This window comes from Pristiophorus japonicus, chromosome 14 (assembly GCF_044704955.1).
Source record: "Pristiophorus japonicus isolate sPriJap1 chromosome 14, sPriJap1.hap1, whole genome shotgun sequence".
Taxonomy (NCBI): Eukaryota; Metazoa; Chordata; class Chondrichthyes; family Pristiophoridae; genus Pristiophorus; species Pristiophorus japonicus.
The window spans coordinates 147,659,006-147,680,541 of record NC_091990.1 but is presented as its reverse complement, the minus strand read 5'-3'; the positions used below and the strand labels follow the sequence as shown (position 1 = coordinate 147,680,541).

The window sequence follows — 21,536 nt, the reverse complement described above, 5'->3', positions numbered from 1 at the left end:
CCGTTTCAACAGAACAGCTTCCTCTTTCCCCATGAACTGAAACCTCTGGCTCCCACACCACTCTTTCAGCCACGCAATTAATCCTCTAATCGGTTTGTCCCTACGCTAATTTGCGTGTGGCTCAGGTAGTAATCCAGAGATTACCCTGGAGGTTCTGCTTTTTAATTTGTACCCTAGCGCCTCAAACTCCCTCAGCAGAACCTCATTCCTAGTTCTATTTATGTTGTTGGTTCCGATGTGGACCACAACAACTGGATCCTCCACCTCCAGCCACGAGGTGATGTCCTTAACAGAGCCTTCAGGACTTCTCGTCACTGCATCAACTCCCCGGACTATATTATCGCCCACCACATTCCTTTTCTCTCCCCCCACTTGAATGACCTCCTGTACCACCGTGGTCATTTTCCCATTCACCCTGCCGCCTTTGTTTTTATCCACTCTGGTAGCAAGCAACATTCCCTCCAAGAGACTGGGCCGCGCAGCTGTCTGCCGGTCCCATAACAAAGCAAGCTAGCTGCGGACTGCAGGAAGATATCATTGTACTGGTCAGGTGGGCTGAACTGTGGCAAATGGAATTCAATCAAGTGAGGTAATGCATTTGAGATCAATCAAGGCAAGGGATTACACATTAAATGGTACGACACTGAAAAGTGTAGAGGAACAAAGGGACCTTGGAGTGCAGGTCCATGGATCTCTGATGGTAGCAGGCCAGGTAGATAAGGTGGTTATAAGGCATATGGAACACTAGCCTTTATTAGTTGAGGCATGGAATACAAGAGCAAGGACATTATGCTTGAACGGTATAAAACACTGGTTAGGCTGCAGCTGGAGTACTGTGTGCAGTTCTGGTCACCACATTACAGGAAAGATGAGATTGCACTAGACAGGGTGCAGAGGAGATTTACAAGAATGTTGCTTGGACTGGAGAATTTTGGCTATGAGGAAAGGTTGGAGATACTAGGTCTGTTTTCTTTGGAACAGAGGCCGAGGGGAGGCCTGATTGAGGTGTATAAAATTGAAGGGCATGGATAGAGTGGCTAGGTAGAACCCATTTCCCTTGGCAGAGGGGTCAACAACCAAGAGGGCATAAATTTGAAGTAATGGGGGGGGGGGGGGGGAGGGGGGCTAAACAGGGGAGATACGAGGGAAAATGTCTTTACCCAGAGGGTAGCGGGGGTCTGGAACGCATTACCTGAAAGGGTGGTAGAGGCAGAAAGCCTCGCCACATTTTAAAAATACTTGGATGTGCACTTAAAAGTGCCGTAACCTACAGGGCTGCGGACCAAGAGCTGGAAAGTGGGATTAGACTGACTAGCTCTTGGTCGGCCGGCACGGACACGATGGGCTGAAATGGCCTCCTTTCGTGCTGTAAATTTCTATGATTCTATGATACAGCCCGTTTTTGCAATGTCAAATTTTGTGAATGCGCAAAACTTTGAATGGGCCACACAGCCCGCGCGCACACATTTAAAATTAGGGGGAACATGGGTAACAAGTACCTTGTACCTGTTTGACAATGTCACATGCTGAGGGTCCTACACCGCATCATCTGCGATCCCCTTACCTGCCTGAGTCAGTCACATCCTCCTGTACCTGACCATTAACCAATCTAAACCACTAACTAACCCAAGGGCTGTGACTGCTTCCTGGGTCAAAATGTCCAGATAATTCCCCCACTCCATCACAATGTCTGCACCTCGGACTCCAGCTCAACAACTGCGCAGAGTTCCTCAAGTTGCAGACACACTGCAGATGTGGTTGCCTAGGATCAAACTCCCACATGCTGCAGATGCGGTACATGTCCCGCATTGACCTTTCTCTAACTTTGTTTTATGTATTTAACGTTTTATGTAATTAATTCCTGTGGTTTATTTTAAACTAATTTAGCCAAAAAGGAGCACCTCCTTCCCTCTCTGCACCGAATTCCCACATTCAAATTCTCAACTTCCCACTCTACGATGCACTCATATTCTGTTGCGATGTGTAGTTACGATTGGAGCCTAAAGATTGTGGCCTCAAGCACCACTGCCAAACTTGAACACTTCGAGGCTGACACTTCTATGCAGTATTGAGAGTATGCAGCATTGTCGTCACTTTTTGGATGCAAGATATTAAATGGAAGACCCGTAGTAGCCAAGTTTGCTGACGATACAAAGATGAGAGGAAAAGCAGTGCGTGAGGAGAACACAAAAAATCTGCAAAAGTGAGTGGGCATACATTTGGCAGATCGCGTATAATGTTGGAAAGTGTGAGGTCATGCACTTTGGCACAAAAAAAAAATCAGAGCAAGTTATTATTTAATTGGAGAAAGATTGCAAAGTGTCGCAGTACAGTGGGACCTGGGGCTCCTTTGTGCATGAAACACAAAAGGATAACATGCAGGTACAGCAAGTGATCAGGAAGGCCAATGGTATCTTGGCCTTTACTGCAAAGGGGATGGAGTATAAAAGCAGTGAAGTCTTGTTACAGCTATATAAGGTATTGGTGAGGCCACATCTGGAATACTGCGTGCAGTTTTTTTGGTTTCCATATTTACAAAAGGATATACTTGCTTTGGAGCCAGTTCAGAGAAGGTTCACTAGGTTGATTCTGGGGATGAGAGGGGGTTGACTTATGAGGAAAGGTTGAGCCTCTACTCATTGGAATTCAGATGAATGAGAGGTGATCGTATCAAAAGGTACAAGATTATGAGGGAGCTTGACAAGGTGGATGCAGAGAGGATGTTTCCACTGATGGGGGAAGACTAGAACTAGAGTGCATGATCTTAGAATAAGGGACCACCCATTTAAAACAGGTGAGAAATTTCTTGAGGGTTATAAATTTGTGGAATTCGCTGCCTCAGAGAGCTGTGGAATCTGGGACATTGAATAAATTTAAGACAGAAATAGACAGTTTCGTAAACGATAAGGGGATAAGGGGTTATGGGAGCGGGCAGGGAAGTGGAGCTGACTCCATGATCAGATCTTATTGAATGGCGGAGCAGGCTCGAGGGGCCGTATGGTCTACCCCTGCTCCTATGTTATTAAAAAAAATCCCATGGCACTAAATGAAAAAGGAGCACAGCATTTGCCTGATGCCCTAGCCAATACTAAAGCAACACCAACAGGTCAACTGGTCTTCCACCCTATTTGCTACATAACCAATTAATTATTTTTAACATCTGAAGGGCATAAGGCACTATAGCATTTGGATATGTATCTATGCACAAGTTTGTTCTTGCTAATCCTCACTGGATCCTTGGCATAACTCCACAAATCATTCATACATGCACAAAAATGTCCAGGACCTAAAAAGACCACTCTGTTTATCTTGGTTGTCCATCGACCACCTCGCAGTCCAATCCAATTATTGATAAACAGTCTGTTAAATAACTGGTTTAAATATTCAGTTTGGTCTATTCTACATATTTACTATCAAATAGCCACAAGGGGCAGAATTTTGGGGGATCTTGTAGGCTTGACAAGATGGTGCAACAAGCTGAAGTTAAAAAGTCATCAAAAACTGTAAACATTTAAAACATGCCAGTGAAGAGAGCTGGATTACAAGCAGTACAGAGTCAAGCATGAACATAATGGAAAACTGTGGAGAAGAGTGCATCATGGAGCCAACTTTGATAAATGGATAACTTTGACATGCACTAACTCGAGTGAACCTTTTAGGCTAGAGTAGTGAGTTCCTTTCAGTACATAGTGTGCAACTGAGAGTGACTATTGTAGAACATCCAGTAGTGCTTCACCAAGTGTGTGCAAATGGCAGAATAATCAGATACTGGAGGTTAAGATGCAGGAGGTACAAGTAATAGTAATTGGGGAAAAAGGCAGCAGCAATGCACATGGAAGTAGCAGTAGATAGTGGCCTGGGGAGGGGGGGAAAGATAACTTATTGATCAATTCAAAAAGGTTAGTTTTCCAGTGCACCAATCTGGAAACATGAAAAAAGGCTGTTAAATCAGAAATATTGGCTGAATGTAGGCATATGGGGTAGAAAGATTAAGTGCAGTGTCATGATTTGTGGCATCATGGGTGGGCAGATTCTGAAGGCTGGGAATGAAGGCAGGTGATTAAGAGAATTGAGGGAGAGAGAAGATAGAGGTGGACTGTGAATCATCATATAATAAAGGACTACAAAGGGAAGAACATATATGCTGGGGTATCTTTATCTCGGAGTTGCATGCCCCCGCTCCCCAGGTAACAATAGCGTAGTCAGGGTCAAAACCCTGCAGCTTATGATGGGTGCAAGTACTCGTTTGCGGGATAGTGTACATACTGAGCTTTCTTTATTGCTTTGATAACAAAAATTTGGTGTCATTTTGAAACATTTAAATTTGTACAACACTGCATCATTCACTTTCATTTTGTTCTTACTTTCTGCACTTAGTAGCTGTATGAGCTATTTAACCAGACAGAGAGTCTTTCCCTCACGCCTGGCAAAAAAAAAACTTACATTCCCAATCAATTTAAAAACTTGATCGCCACAGATATTGTAGACAGTAACCACTGTATTTAAGGCAGCGTTACGGACAGACGTATCTCGGTCTCCAATCTGACTTGCAATTTCTTTGAGCGCTTTGGCTGGAGTTGGCTGGCAAACATTCAAATCATAAACTTCAATTAAAGCACCCAGCTCTTCCAAACATTCTGTAAAATAAAGTATCAGAGAGTCAACCAAAAAATTAGTCAGTACGATTTACACCTGCTGCCGAGTTTCAAGTATTCCAAAAATCCATCAAATTATTGGTACAGAGGAAGTTGAGACACCGACCCTGGTGAGATTCACAAGGTCAGGCAATTTAATAAAGTGGAACAGTAATCACACCATGGCACCTGATTTTTTCTGGGTGGGGGTGGGACATGGAAATAGTTTTGGCTGGGATATTCTTCCTCCTCTCCCCACCAATATGAATATCACCCATGAACCTTACTTCAGCATCAGTTTTAACGAGGGGCAATGAATAGAAAAAAAAACTACAGTGAAATGAATATACACTCACCCACTCGTTGTTTTGAATTTTTGGATTTCAGTCCATCCATAATAAAATTAAACATTTTACTAGCTGGATAGACCTTGCACATCGTGTTCAGAATGGATCGAACATCTTTACGAATTAGGTCTTTTGGTTCTCCAACCTAAAATTTAAAAGAATTATCCACAGGTTATTCTCCATCTTGCTAATCAAAAAAAGTGCGATAAGTAGCCTATTGCTCTATGCACCTCATAGCTTAATTGAGTTAAATATGGTCAATTTTCAAAATGAAATATTCAGTTTCAACAATCATCTGCCAGCCCTATTCAAACTGGGTCTTTAGGTGAAAAGGAGCCATGTTTTTTTTTAGTTTCGCCAAGACAGAAAAGCCTTTAAACATGGAGAAAAAACAAAAATATTTCTGGCAATAATAAATTGCATTTATAGAGCGCCTTTAAAGTAGTAAAACATCCCAAGGTGCTGCACAGGAGAGTTACAAGACCAAACATTTGACACCAAGCCACAAAAAAAATTCCTCAACAAGTTGCACTGCCTGAAAGGGTGGGGAAGCAGCTTAGATAGTAACATTCAAAAGGGAATTGGATAAATACTTGAGAAAAAAAAAGATACAGGGCTATGGGGAATAAGCAGGGGAGTGGAACGAACTGGATAGCTCTTTCAAAGAGCTGGCACAGGCACGATGGGTTGAACAACCTCCTCCTGTGCTCTATCACTATGATTAGGAATGCGAGATAAATTAGGGCAGATGACAGAAAGCTTGGTCAAAGAGGTAGGTTTTAAAGGAGTGTCTTCAGGAAGAGGGAGGCAGAGAAGTTCAAGGATGTAATTCCAGAGCTTAATTCCTGGCAACAGTTGATGAGTAATGTATTTTTTCTCCAACGATGGTTCTCGCCAGCCTACTGTACTTTCTCCGATGTCTCACTGACCTTTATCTTTCAGCTTCACTAATTGTCATCAAAATTCCTTCACTTCACAGGTTCTACAACCTTGCTTCAGAGTATCATAGAAATTTATGGCACAGAAGGCGGCCATTCGGCCCATCGTGTCTGTGCCTGCCGACAAGAGCTATCCAGCCAAAAGCCAATTTCCAGCTCTTGGAACGTAACCCAGTAACCAGTAGTTTACATCTCTTCAAGTACATATCCAAGTATTTTTTAAATGTGATAGGGTGGTCGAGGCAGAAACCCTCTTCAGGCAGTGAGTTTGAGACCCCCACCAACCTCGGTGAAAAAGTTCTGAACTCCCCTCTAATCCTTCTACCAATTACTTTAAATCTATGCCTCTTGGTTATAGACCTCTCTGCTAAAGAAAATAGGTCCTTCCTGTCCAGCTCAAATTTTATGCACCTCAATTAAGTCTTCCCTCAGCCCCCTCCGTTTAAAGAAAACAACCCCAGTCTATCCAATCTTTCCTCAGAGCTAAAATTCTCCAGTCCTGGCAACATCCTTGTAAATCTCCTCTGTATCCTCTCTAGTGCAATCATATCTTTCCTGTAATGTGGTGACAAGAAATGTATGTAGTATTCTAGCTGTGGCCTAACTTGTGACTTATACATTTCTAGCATAGCCTCCCTGTTTTTGTATTCTACGCCTCGGCTAATAAAGGCAAGTATTCTGTATGCCTTCCTAGTCATCTTATCTACCTATCCTGCTAACTTGAAGGGTCTGCGGACATATATCACTTTCATTTTCAATTTTCAGTTCAAAAATAATTTCTCCCTTTCGATTTCCTCAATAATCACATCATTTCTGGCTGTACTGTGTACGACAATTAAAAACTCAAAATTGACAGTCCTGCTTGGTTCAAGCTGTAATCTGGTAATTAACATACTGAACATGATGTAATTGATTGAGAAACATGTTAAATCCAGTTGATAAGCAAGGTCCTTTACCTTAAAAGTGTGTATGAAATTTGATTTACAAGATTATTTCTCTGCAGTTTTTGTTTAAACCTTGCAATAAGGAAAGTGCAGTTTACTTTAATAAACCAACCTCAGGATAAAAATGACAGCTCCAATCAGAAGACAGCCATTACCATTAAAATTGTTTGAAACCATATTTCAAAGCGTTACATTCTTTAGATCACAGAATGATACAGCACAAGGCAGCTATTCAGCTCATTGGACCTATACCTGTGCCAACTCTTTGAAAGAGCTATCCAATTGATCCTACTCTTCCCCATATCTTTGTATATTTCCACCCTTGAAGTACATATCCAATTCCCTTTTGAAAGTTACTATTGAATCTGCTTCCACCATCCTTTAAAGCAGTGCATTCCAGATCACAATAACTCACTGCAGCAAAAAACTCATGTTGCCTGTTCTTTTTCCAATCCCCTTAAATCTGTGTCTTCTACTACAATGATAGCATCTGGTTCTCGAGTGAAGCATGCAAAGTACTCATTTAGTACCTCAGCCATGCCCTCTGCCTGCACAAAATGATCTAGTTTTTGGTCCCTAATCAGCCCCACTCTCCTCTGACTACCTTTTTACATTGTATGTGCTTATAGAAGACTTTTATGTTAACCGTAAATCTATTCTCATAATTTCTATCCATCTAATTCCCTTTTTTAGGATCTCCTCTGGACTTAGCTTGGTTCTCTACTGTATTATGAACCTTACATTTGTCATAAGCCTCCTTTTTCATTTTAATCTCTTATCTTTTAGTCATCCAGGGAGCTCTAACTTTGGATACACCTCCTTTCCCCCTCATGGGAATATGTCTACTTTGTACCCAAACTATTTCTTCTTTGAAGGCCTCCCATTGTTCAATTACAGTCTTAGCTACCAATTTTTTGATTCCAACCCATGTGCACCAGATTCCTTTTCTCACTGAAGTTAGCCCTCCACCAGTTAAGTATTTTTATGCTCAATTGTTCCTTGTCCTTTTCTATAACTATTTTAAAAATATGCCGACTGTTCCCCAAATTCTCCCCCACTGAACCATGGTCCACTTTCCCCAAAACTAGATCCAGCACAGCTTCCTTCCTCATGGGCTGTAAACACACCAATCAAAAAAGTTCTCATATTTCAGGAATTTCTCCTCCTCTTTGCACTTTATACAGTTACTACTCTAGTCTATATTAGGATAATAGAAGTCGATTATCACTACTCTAATTCTTGTATCTTTCTGCAAATTTGCTGCTCTATTTCTTTCCCACTATTTGGTGACCTATAGTATACACCCAGTAACACAATAGCTCCTCTATCGCTCCCAATTTTTACCAAAATAGATTCTTTGACCCTTCAACTACATCATCCCTTTCTAATGCTGTAATAGTGTCAATACTGCAACCCTGTCATTGCACCGCCGTTCCCCCCCCCTCCCCCCCCACCCAACTTAAACAGGCCCCTTCTGCCTAAGAACAGTTGAATTTTTAATTTTTGTTATTCATTCACAGGATGCAAGCATCATTGACAAGGCCATCATTTATCGCCCATCCGTAATTGCCCTAGAGATGGTGGGTGAGCCGCTATAGCCCGTGACACGAAGGTACTCCCACAGTGCTGTTCGGGAGGGTGTTCCAGGATTTTGACCCAGCGACAATGAAGGATGACTGATATATTTCCAAGTCAAGATAGCGTGTGACTTGATGGGGAACTTGCAGGTGGCAGTGTTCTGATGCGCCTGCTGCTCTTGTCCTTCTAGGTGGCATAGGTCAGGGGTTTAGATGGTGTTGAAGCGTTGGAGAGTTGCTGCAGTGCATCTTGTAGATGGTACCCACTGCAACCACAGTGCGCTGATGGTGGAGGGAGTGAATGTTTAAGGTGGTGGATGGGGTGCTACTTAAGCAGGCTGCTTTGGGCTGGATGGTGCCACGCTTCGAGTGTTGTTGGAGCTGCACTCATCCAGACAAGTGGAGGGTATTCCATTACACTCCTTACTTGTGCCTTATAGGGCGTGGAAAAGCTTTGTGGGGTCAGGTGAGGCACTTCTGAGAATACCCAGCTTCTGACCTGCGGTTGTAGCCAGAGTGTTTATGTGGCTAATCCAGTTAAATTTCTGGTCAATGGTGACCACACTCCACACCCTCCTCCCCAGGATGTTGATGGTAGGGGATTCAACAATGATAATACAAATTGGGGAGGTGGTTAAACAGTTTCTTGGAGAGTCATTGCCTGGCACTTGTGTGGCAGAAAAGTTACTTGCCACTTATCAGCCCAAGCCTGGATATTGTCCAGGTCTTACTACAGAAGGGTATGGACTGCTTCATTATCTGACAAAACCGTCATAAGGCCTTATCCTACATTATTTTAGTAAAAGCCCATCTTCATTGAAGGCTTATTCCATTAAAAACAACAGCAATTTACCTTGTTAATTAGGTACGGGATGAACGAAGATGCCTCATTGTCAGTTAAATGATAATCTTCTTTGCTCAGCACTGTAAATGTTAGTTTCAAGTATTCCAGGACTTTCATCAGTACAGTTGTGTTGGTGTCAAAAAATCGTAGGGTCAGCCACTTCAGAATGAGATCCAGGCAAGCAATAGTCCCCTCCGTTTCATTTTCCAAATGCTAAGACAAAATAAGTTAAATTTTATACACCATTTACCAGAGTCATTCTGTTCCCTTTGCCAAACTGAGAGAAAAAAAGTGAATCCTCTCCACATTTAATGCTGTTTCTTCCCCCCTGAAGCCCTTGGTTACCTTCTTCATCTATATCAAGTTATGCCCAAGATAATTATTTGAATGTTTGTACTCAAGGGAGAAAAGTCAATGCTGAATATAGTACAAACTTTCAGATCCAGTAGAGTATATTCAAATACAAAGGGAAGCTTGCTTTACACTACCGAATTATTGGGCCAGAATTTACCCTAAAACTAATGGCTCTCACCGTTATCTATGCACAAATTGGATAGCTACTTCAAGCAAGCGCAGATGCGCAGTTAAATGCGAAAATCCTGAAGATGCTGTCGAGATGCATAAAAACGGCTCGCCATCTGACTCCCCATTCAAATGTATTAAACGGCATGAGTTTCCTGTATTTGTAGGATAGATATGAACTAAACTCTCCACAAAGTATGGGCTTGTCCATATCAGTCCGAGTACCCCGTTTAACCTTAATTACGACCAAATAACCTCCCCAACACAGAAAATTAACTTTGTTCTAGGCGATCAAGTATACTTGAATGACTTTTGCAGTGCACACAAGGAAAAAAATAAATGTAGCCTGAATTATAACAAATCCAACATATTCTATTTGCATGAAATAAACACAGCACCTGATCATTCTAACAAGCACCATCAAGCATACTTATATTACTTAAAAAATGCCAGCTCCCCATACGGTTGCCACTAATAGATGTTAACGAGGCTTTGGAATAACCCATGCAAAGTTAAAAAAACATACTACTCAACCAGGGGATAGATATGGAGAACTATGGGTTCAAAAAATGAACACCTTCTGGAGGGGGAAAAAATGGAGCTGGCAAAAAGTGTATTGAATTTTTTTTTTTTTAAATAAGTTCCAACACGTAATTTGAAAGATTGCTTTAGCACCTCCTAACTCAAGTAACTCTGATATGGATGGAAGGTGGTCTAAAAGTGACTGTGAAACTAGCCCTGGCTATGTTTAGATAGGAACTACATCTACACACTGCTCAGCACTAGCACATTTAAAATGACTATGTACTAGTACAAAAGCAATAAGTGCAGTTATGTTATCCTGATAGAATTATTTCTCGGATAAAAACTTCCTTCCTTTTAGGTTAGCAAATCAATGCTAAAATGGACAATGGCAATTCCTGAACACTACTCCTTTAAAAAGCCTTAAAATGAAAGCCATTGTCATGTTGTTCTTTAGCATATGATCAACCCCAATTGAAATTAATACATTTTCTTCTTTAAGCTAGCTTCTAAATCTAGCATGTAAATATACCCACAAAATTGGGTTTGACATTTAATATTGAAATCAAACATCTTATTTTTTTATTAATTGCTTACCTCCAGCAATGCTGTTAAAGCTTTAATGTGATGATGAAAATCTGGATGAAACATTTCATCTTGCAACCACTTAGCCACACAGCTAGACATCTGAGTTTTCAACTGCTCTGTATACTCATCTCGGGGAGTTGTGAAGTTCCACTTCAACGCCTAATGGAAACAAGCATACATTTCAACAAGCGATAAGCTTTTATTATGCATATATCGAAGTAGAATTTTGTATGTCATACATTCAAAACAATCCACAAAGAATCTACAAAGCAAATTCTGTTCAACACAGCAAGTAATTTTGAATTGTTAAAGTACAATACCCAAAAGTAATTTTAAATTAAGCAAAGAGAATGCTAACTCTCACCTTTAAAGCTCTCTCATCCTTTACTCTTTGCTCTTTTGCATTGGGAATAATTATGAAGATTGGTCCCGATTTATCATCATCATCCTTAAGATTTGGCTTACTTGGCATTTTCTTACTAAGTGCAGACTGGAAAAGTAAAGATAAATTCATAAAACCATTACATCTACTGACCCTTGCACGTAAAAAAACATACTTTGAATAAAGGCATGGAACAACATTATACTTGGTGCAATAATCGAATTAAGACACTAGTACTCCACCCCTCTTAGCAACTTAAAAGTTTAGCAAACAATGTTGTTTAGCATAAACAATGTGGTTTTCCCCCAACAGAAGGAATGAATAGTGAGTCAAATGTGCTTAATTACATTTTAAAATACTAACATGTTATCACAACATGCTCATTTATTCCCTGTAAAATTCTCAATCTTGGACAATTTTAGCAACAAAAAACACCAGACAGTACTGGTATCTCGAAAGTATAAAATCAACATATCAAACCACCTTTTTTTAGGGAAAAGAAAATAGTGAAGATGAAATCAATGTGGGGAACAGGATGCATATTTCTGATAATTCGTAGAGTCTTCATTTATTGTAGTTCAACGTCCACCTACAATTTGGATTTGGAGTTAAGTTTCTGCTCCCTTGTCACTGCACTCACTAGCAGCAGCAGCTAAGAATTGAAAGTGGATCCAGGCTCACTAACTCAGAGCATGTGTAGGTATAAAAGGATTACTGCCACATTACATGGAAGGTGGTTGAAGTGTGTTCTTGAAACCAAGTAGGATGCAGAATTAGAAAATGTAACAGTAGCAAAATTGAACTATTCAAGACCTTACACAAGTAGGCACAATAGATTAATAGGGGAAGTTAGTTAATAAGGAAATTTTTTTTTTTTTTAAAAACAGGAAAGTATTATAGATACCAGTTAGCAGGATACAAACATATTTTAAGTAATATAGGGTGCTGTTTTAACAGTAAAACAAATTATACAGCTCTTTAATAGAAACGGAGCAAGAGCAGGAAATAGTAGTTATGTTAAATGTATTCAAGATTGAGCAAATTCCATATTCTGCCATATTGGGTTCAATTAATGCGTAGAGGTCTGCTTCCAGAGAGAAGGAATTAAATACCTAGAATCCTCCGGGAATGGATCATGAGGTTCCAATTAGTTTTAGGATCATAAATACTGGTCCAAGCTCAAGGACATTGTAAGAACCAAGGCCAATTAAACAAATAGGCTAAAAAAAAGGCAGATGGATTTTAATTGAATATAAATGCAAAACAATACAGATTGCAACAAAGGTGGGTCTACATGGGGAAGAAAAAGGGTACAATTGACCACTTAAAGTATCAATTAAATGAAAAACTTGAAGGTAAATAAAAGAAAAGGGATCTCAAGGGGAAGTGATAACGTCAAAACAAGTTATCTGAATCTAGGCCATTTGTGTCAGTTAGAACAGTCACAGTCCTAATAAGCAAGTCTATACTCAGTCCTCACTCCCCACACAATATTTATTGCTTCTGCACAAGTCAATTTCTTATCCATTCCCACTGTTTACCATGAATTTCTCATTTCAAGTTTGACTAATTACATTTTTTGTGGAACTTCAGTGAAGTGCCTTTGACAAAGGTCTAGCACAGTCTAGTGCTTCCCACAGTGGACCATAACACCAAGCTGTTTTTTTTTTGGGGGGGGGGGGGGGGGGGGCGTCAACTGGCTCCCAATTACTAAAAACTCAAATACTTAATACAACATTTAATTTAAAAATAAAGTTACCTTGGCTTTGGCAGTAGCTCCAGTTGTTTTTCCCTTCTTAGGATCAGCTTTAAGCACACCAGCATCTGTATCATCAATTGTGGTTGCACTGTGTGCACGCATGGAGGCTAGCAAAGTAAGTTGACAGAAGAGTAACAGTTTAATGCACGAATTAATAGTACAGCAACCTAAAATGAAGCAAAATATTTAGAACATACTACAAAATTTGAAGAGAGGCTATGCCAAATTCGTGATACTTATTGTTTAAATACAGGAAAAATGAAGTGACAGTTTAAATGACTAATCTCAAAACATTTCAAGTCATAACATGCATTGGCCAGAGTACACAGGAGAGTACCAAGAACAATCCCAGCTGCAAAGGAGACAAGCAATAAGGAAAGATTTAGAGAAGCTTAAACTCTATGCAGATGATTAAAGGGAACCTCATTGAAGTTAACAAAGTATTTTAGTAGCATAAGGCGGCCCACAATATTACTTCAAGGTAACTAGGACAAGAGCCAATAAACTTATTAGCAAGAAACAAGAACCCATCTTGGGACAGACAATTATTCAAAGGGTGAAAACACAATCTATTAGGTAAGGTAGTGGAGTAAAAAAAAAAATCAGGAACATTTTAAAATGGTGCTGCATACAAGCAAGTCTTGTTCTTGATCGCTTCTTATATCCTCAAAAAAGGATGGGAGGAGGGATGGGAAAACTGAAGACATGCACTGAACTACAGAATATGAAGTTTAATGGCTTTAAGTCAGAACAAAGCCCTCCCAGATATTGAAATTTTGATTAAAAATCCTATTTATCACAATGTTTACAAGTCATTCTCTACATTTAAAAGGGAATAATAAAAGCTTGTACTGAGCATACTAAACAATATAGTTAACACTATACAAAATAGTCTTGGATGGGGCAGAGACTAGAAAAGAGAATGTTCATTAAAATTCAAGATCAAGTTACATTTTGCATAGGAACACAAAGTACTATTAAATTCAACAACAAATAATTGGTGAAGAGAGTGTTTGTTACCTGCACTAGGTGCCCTGGCTGCACTTCCACTGGATTTTGAAGACACTTTAGCTGGTGCTGCTGGTTTAGCTGGCATGATGGCTTGGGCCTTCTCAAGTGCTGCCATCACTTGGTCTTTTGAGGCAGGCTTGGGTAGAAAGCAAGAAAGTACCAGGTATAATTATACAGGTTGAACACCTCTTATCCAGAATCCTTGGGACCTGGCCTGTTCTGGATAAGGGATGGTACAGGTACTAAGCAAGGGGATATCGGGGATGACTGGCTTGGGGCTAGAATTGCGGCAGAGATCATTTTGGGGGGGGGGGGTGGATTGCGGGGTCAGGCCAGCGATTGCTGGAGTCGGCTGCGATGAAGGACTTCAATTTGTTCATGTCGGAGTTCTGCGCATGCGCCACCCGGTGGCCAGGAATAGTTACGGACAAGGGGTGGTTCAACCTGTACTGTTAAATACATTGTTTAGTTTGTAGTAACAGTATGAAAATTAGTAGTGGATGGGGCAGAGAGGCTAGAAAGGAGAATGTTCATTAAAATTCAAGATCAAGTTACATTCCTCCCAGAATTTCACTTTTTTTTTTACATTGCAGAAAAATATTTTGCTATTAACTATTTCAAATGACTAAAATTGCATGACTAAAATTAAGAGCCAAATTTAGATGGCTTGCTGTACTCTGAGCAAACATCAACTAAGATATTAGCCAAATTTAAACTTGAGATTTACTTCCATTTCATGGAGTTTAATTCATCAAACTCCATATCAAAAGCAAACGGTTGTTAACAAATTCTGTTTTCAGTTTTGAAATAAGTACTTGCTGTCATGACATTAGGAATAAATAACCAGAACTTCCGATCTTAATTAATGGAAACCATTTACGGTACACAGGGGAAGCGTTTGGTAACTTTCAGAGATCAGTACTCAACAAGTCTACCAGCTGAGCAATCTTTGAAAGCCTTTTATAAGACTTAGAAGTCATAGGTTACTTTCTAAAACTAGAGGAATAAATTCCTATATAACTTGTACTCAAGAATTAGAGCACTCGACTGGGGCCACGAGCACCACTGGTATTGTCTGCACTACACAGTAATTCTCTACAAGTTCCTGGTCAATGAACCCAAAAAGCATTCTGGTTATTTTCAGCAAGTTACTCTGACACCAACTGGCAACACATCAGTACTACATATTTAGTCTCTTCAGAACCCCTTTCACAATCTCCAAGTATTTCTCTAGCGTGGAAATCGTTTCATGAACTTAAGCTCTCAGACTTTTTCAGCAATGCCGCCCATCTTCCCAGATATTGTTCCAGCCATAACCATTCATGAGCCTACTTCAGTGCACAACACAGATCCATTTGTGGCTATTCATCACTGCGACACTTGAGATGTACAAATTTTGATCTCAAGTGCATGTATTCATGAAAACTACAAACCCTGTGCAAAGCATCAGGTGATGCTCAATCAAAATTAGTAGGAATATAAAATATAGTTTGAAACTTCTGTGCCAACTGAACAGAATGGTGAACACACAAAATCTTGAAGAAAGGATTAGCTTAAACAATCTAACTGAACTATATTTCTTGCCCAAGTGAGCCAGCAACAGAACTACTGCTAATTGGCAGGAAATGAGCCATGGCACAAAATTCAAAGGATAGTATTCATGTTTGTTCCCTTTCCGCCACAACCAATTTAGATCTATCTGGAACTGAATAAAGGACAGATTGAACATGAACTTCCATAAAAGGGAATTCCTTAAAGAAACATTTAGATTGTGGTAGTTTAATAACTTACATTTATATAGTGCCTTTAACACAGTAAAACATCCCACGACTCTTCACAGACAAAATCTAACACTGAACCATGCAAAAAGATATGAGGAGAGTGACCAAAAGCTTGGTCAAAGAGGTAGGTTTTAAGCAGCATCTTAAAATGAGGGGGGGGGAGGAAGAGAGAGATTTAGGGAGGGAATTCCAGCACTTGGGAGGCCTACACAGTTGAAAGCATGGCCACCAATGGTGGAGCGATGAAAAACGGGTATGCACAAGACTCGGTGCGAGTTAGGATACAGGCAGCAGAGTTTTGGATGAGCTCAAGTTTATGGAGGGTACAAGGTGGGAGGTTGCGCAGGAGAGCATTGGAAAAGAGAGTCTTAGAGGTAGCAGTTTCAATTACCCAAATGGGGTTATGGGTGATGGAATTGAAAGACATGACCACCTTATTCTTTGGGCAAGTTCAGGTGTCTAAGGGTATTCGATCAGTTGGGTCACATTTCCAGAATAAATCCCACATGAAAATAGTCACAACTTACATTTAAGAATTGAATAAAATACCTTTAACTTGCCAGCAGCCTTAACCATTTTTTCATAGCCAAGATGCATCATGAAAGTTGGCAGTGCATCTTGGGCCTTCTTTCGGACATCTCCATTTCGGTCTTCCAAGCAAGAATACAGGTGAGGCAAACAAAGCATGAGGTCAGAGGGCGCAGATCGTAGTGCTGGTAACTTCTCTGCCAGCCAACCTAGCAACTAACCAGTAAACAAAACATAAGTATCCTGGTCAAATAAATATTTTATTAAAAGGTAATATAGTTAGCCTGAACTTGCCTCCTGCCTGAGAAAAGGATTTTCCTTCTTCAACTCCTCAGAAAGGTCTTCACCATCCAGCCATTCCTTCATACCAGTTTTCTCAAGCCAAGAATTCAAAGTTGCAAGAGCTGCTGCTCGAATGTTACTCTGGATGAAACAAATAGTCCTTCAAGTCACGATACAAACTTATCTTTAGAATTAGCCAAACTATATTATAGTTTCCTGAAAATAACTGATCTCAAACATAGCTGGTATAAATTCTGCAACTTGTGTTTATTGACTCTCAAATAGTAGCCAACGCCTTTATACCAATAGAAATTTGGCCTGTAAATTCAAAAAAGGAAATGCAATTTTTGAAAATGCTTGGTAGAAATGGGCAAAACTCAAATTGACACACAAACTCAACCCATGTAACAGGCTGGCTCAACCCAAAAAAGCAGACATGTTTAGAGGCAAAATGAAAGAAGCCATTTACTTGATGTAAATAGTTGCTGATTTAGTGGATTTAAATGAAGAGCTTTCATCAGAAAATTCAAATATTTCAGCTACAACAGTGCATCATTCAAACTAATCTCAAAAGTATATCAGCGGGGAATTAGTAATGAAGAACATGGAGATGGCAGAAACTCTGAACAAATATTTCAGACACTGGATAGTCCAGGGGCTATGGGGGGAAATCACTAAGGAGGTGGTACTCAGTAAGATAATGGGACTAACAGTAGATAAATTCCCTGGACCTGATGGCTTGCATCCTAGGATCTTGAGAAGTAGCAGCAGGAATTGTGGATGCATTGGTTGTAATTTACCAAAATTCCCTGGATTCTGGGGAGGCCCCAGCAGATTGGAAAACTGCAAATGTAACGCCCTTATTTAAAAAAGGAGGCAGACTAAAAGCAGGAAACTATAGAGCAGTTAGCCTAACATCTGTGGTTGGGAAAATGTTGGAGTCCATTATTACAGAAGCAGTAGCAGGACATTTGGAAAAGCAAAATTCGGTTAGGCAGAGTCAGCATGGATTTATGAAGGGGAAGTCATGTTTGACAAATTTGCTAGAGTTCTTTGAGGATGTAACGAACAGGGTGGATAAAGAGGAACCAGTGGATATGGTGTATTTGGACTTCCAAAAGGCATTTGACAAGGTGCCGCATAAAAGGATACTGCACAAGATAAAAGTTCACAGGGTTGGGGGTAATATATTAGCTTGGATAGAGGATGGGCTAACAGAGTCAGGGTAAATGGTCCATTCTCTGGTTGGCAACCAGTAACTAGTGGGGTGCCGCAGGGATCAGTGCTGGGACCCCAACTATTTACAATCTATATTAACGTTGTGGAAGAAGGAACTGAGTGTAACATAACCAAGTTTGCTGATAATACAAAGATGGGAGGAAAAGCAATGTGTGAGGAGGACACAAAATCTGCAAAAGGACAGAGACAGGCTAAGTGAGTGGGCAAACATTTAGCAGATTGAGTATAATCCTGGAAAGTGTGAAGTCATGCACTTTTGCAGAAAAAAATCAAAAAGCAAGTTATTATTTAAATGGAGAAAGATTGCCAAGTGCCACAGTACAGCGGGACCTGGGGGTACTTGTGCGTGAAACACAAAAGGATAGTATGCAGGTACAATAAATGATCAGGAAGGCCAATGGTATCTTGGCCTTTATTGCAGAAGATGGAGTATAAAAGCAGGGAAGTCTTACTACAGCTACATAAAGGTATTGGTGAGACCACACCTGGAATACTACGTGCAGTTTTGGTTTCCATATTTACAAAAGGATATACTTGCTTTGGAGGCAGTTCAGAGAAGGTTCACTAGGTTGATTCTGGGGGGTTGACTTATGAGGAAAGGTTGAGCCTCTACTCATTGGAATTCATTAGAATGAGAGGTGATCTTATCGAAACGTATAAGATTATGAGGGGGCTTGACAAGGTGGATGCACTGATAGGGGAGGCTAGAACCAGAGGGCATGATCTTAGAATAAGGGGCTGCCCATTTAAAACTGAGATGAGGAGAAATTTCTTAGAGGGTTGTAAATCTGTGGAATTTACTGCCTCAGAGAGCTTTGGAAGCTGGGTCATTGAATAAATTTAAGACAGAAATACAGTTTCTTAAACAATAAGGGGATAAGGGGTTATGGGGACCAGGCAGGAAAGTGGAGCCGAGTCCATGATCAGATCAGCCATGATCTTATTGAATGGCGGAGCAGGCTCGAGGGGTCATATGGCCTACTCCTGCTCCTATTTCTTATGACAAAGACCAAGCAGATTTTGAGGGGCTGAGAATAAAACTTGGGGAAAATAAAAATCAACAATAATGTAGAACGGCAAATGGGAAACATTTAAAACTGCATTGAACAGAGTCCAGAGAAAATATATTCTGCTAAAAAAAAACTAAATACTAATGAGACACCATGGATGAATAAAGATAGGAGAGAAAACATGAGGACAAGTAAAGAGGCATGCACGAGTACAGGACAGTAAAGATGCATGCAAGAAGTACAGGACAGCAGGGGAGAGCATGACAAGGGAGAGTATGACTCGATTAGGAGGGCAAAGAGGAACTATCGAGGAACATTAAAACAAAACAGTAAAACATTCTGCAGGTACATAAATAAATAAAAGTCAGGATGGTAATAGGGCCACTAAGGAATGGACAGGATAAAAATCACAGGTAGTGATAGCAAAATGGTTCGGTATTTACCAGGGGCACAGATCAGGTGGACAGGACATCAGAAAGAGATTAGAAATGATATAACCACATTTAAAATAAGAGGAGAAATAATAAACTAATCAAACTCAGGATAAAACCCCTGGTCTGGACAAATTGCATCCATGCATTTTAAAAGAGTCTAGAAGAGATAGCAAAGGCACTATTACCCATATAGAAAAAGGTGCAATGCCAGAGGAGTGGCAGATAGCCAACATTATACCAATATATAAGAAATACAGAACATGTCTGGGGAACTATAAACCAGTCAGCTTATCAGTAGTAGGAAAAATAATGGAATCCTACTAAAGGAGAAAATAGTACAACAACTAGAAACCAAGAATAGAGTAATTAATAGTCAGCATGGGTTTCAAAAGGGCAAGTCTTGCTTGACGAACCTCATTGAATTTTTTTGAGGCGATCACAGACATAGGTAATGCAGTTGATGTAATTTATCTAGATTTCTAAAAGGCCTTCAATAAAGTACCACATAATGAATAGATCAGAGTGTATGGAGTTAAGAGTCAAGAATGGATAGCTAGTTGACTGTAAGGCAGAAAGCAGAGAGTGGGGAGTAAAGGGTAGCTATTCAGAATGACAGATGATGGAAAATGAGGTTTTACAACAATTAGTGCTGGGACCACTTAATTTAGATCAACGATTTAGACTTTGGCATAAAAAAAGTTTCGGCATTTGCGGATGACACCAAATTTGCAGGGGGTGGGAGGGCTAGTCAATACTGAGTTGCTAGAAGACATCAACAAACTTGCAGAATGGGCAATAAGAATGTCAACAGTGGGGGTATTACATTTTAGTCAGAAAAAGAGGTGTCACATATTACTTGGAAAAGAAGAATCTAAATGGGGCAGAGGAGCAAAGGAATTGGAGTACAAATACACAATTCATTAAAAGTAGCAATGCAATAAGGTCATAACAAAAGTAAACCAAATACCAAGGTTTATTTCTGGAGGGATAGAATTGAAAAGCAGTGAAGTTATGCTAAACTGGTTTCGAATCTTGGTTTAACCACACTTGGAGTAATTGTACATTTCTGGTTGCCATATTCTAAAAAGGATTTAGCAGTAAAAAATATTTACAGGGATGATACCAAAAATGTGAGGTTATACCCTTCAGGAAGGTATGAACAGGCTGGGTCTCTCTTCTCAAGGCTGAGGGGTGACCCAATAGAGGTCTTGAAAATTATGAAATGTTTGGATAGAGTAGACAGAATATTTCCACATGCGTGGAAGAGCAAAACTAGGTGTCATCAATATGGGATAGTCACCCAAAAAATTAAATCGGGAATCAAAAGAAACTTCTTTACCCAGAGAGTGGCAAGAATGTGGAATTCGCTACCACAGGAGTGGTTGAGGTAAATAGTACAGATGTATTTAAGGGGAGGTTAGATGTGCACAAGGGAGGAGGGAATAGAGGGTTAATGCAGAGTTAGAAGAATAATAAGAGGTGGCTCGAGTGGAGCATTAATGGCCAGCATGGAGTGGTTGGGCAGAATGGTCTGTTTCTGTGCTGTATATTCTATGTAACTGGTCCAGAACACTTTGGTGACTGTTATAAACATTGTGCATTTTGAAACAATGGTCACAACTGCTTTTAATCTTTAAATTCTTACCTTGCTGTCACCAAGCACTGTTATAATTGGTATACCCAGGATCTTTACATGTTGCCTAATATTAGGCCCCATAGCCATGGCCATCTGCTGCAAGATTGCAAGCGTTTGCTGAACCTGAAGGGAATCAAGCAACAGATTCAGACCTACGAAGCTTTTCGCAAGATCCAGGATCGCTGTTCATTCGGAATCCTCGGTGGTAGTATTAAACAGCTCTGCATTTACCAGTCTATAGGTCACCCTTTTGTTGCAACCTCAGTTTCATTCAGCATAGAATATACCAAAATCTATCCACACGCACTGACAAGTATTAATCATCGTATTGCCATGTCTCAGCAACATCAATGGAGAAATGCCGAGAAACAGATGGTTTACCCATGGGGATGGCAACAAGTTATTATTGTCAAAGTTCCCTTTTATCCTGCACATAAATATTGTATCTTGTTGGATTACTGACATAAACTTGAAAAATATTTCATGTCAACAAACCTATTAGGGTTATTGAAAGAATGCAGAATTGGGTTCTGAATATTTGAAAACCAAATAGCATAT

The 21,536-nt window shown here is 40.1% G+C and overlaps 1 protein-coding gene across 5 annotated transcripts in view; it reads right to left on the bottom strand.

Annotated features, from left to right (window-relative positions):
• ckap5 (cytoskeleton associated protein 5) overlaps positions 1–21,536 on the bottom strand; it is a 168,241-nt gene that overhangs the window by 70,286 nt on the left and 76,419 nt on the right. For all 5 annotated transcript variants that reach the window (XM_070899680.1, XM_070899682.1, XM_070899683.1 and 2 more), the window contains exons 23-32: positions 20,988–21,101; positions 16,672–16,800; positions 16,399–16,593; positions 14,078–14,204; positions 13,058–13,164; positions 11,281–11,406; positions 10,926–11,075; positions 9,294–9,497; positions 4,991–5,126; positions 4,444–4,637 (exon numbers count right to left, since the gene is read on the bottom strand). In XM_070899680.1, coding sequence (XP_070755781.1) covers positions 4,444–4,637; positions 4,991–5,126; positions 9,294–9,497; positions 10,926–11,075; positions 11,281–11,406; positions 13,058–13,164; positions 14,078–14,204; positions 16,399–16,593; positions 16,672–16,800; positions 20,988–21,101 — 1,482 coding nt within the window. The remainder of the gene's footprint in view (positions 1–4,443; positions 4,638–4,990; positions 5,127–9,293; positions 9,498–10,925; positions 11,076–11,280; positions 11,407–13,057; positions 13,165–14,077; positions 14,205–16,398; positions 16,594–16,671; positions 16,801–20,987; positions 21,102–21,536) is intronic.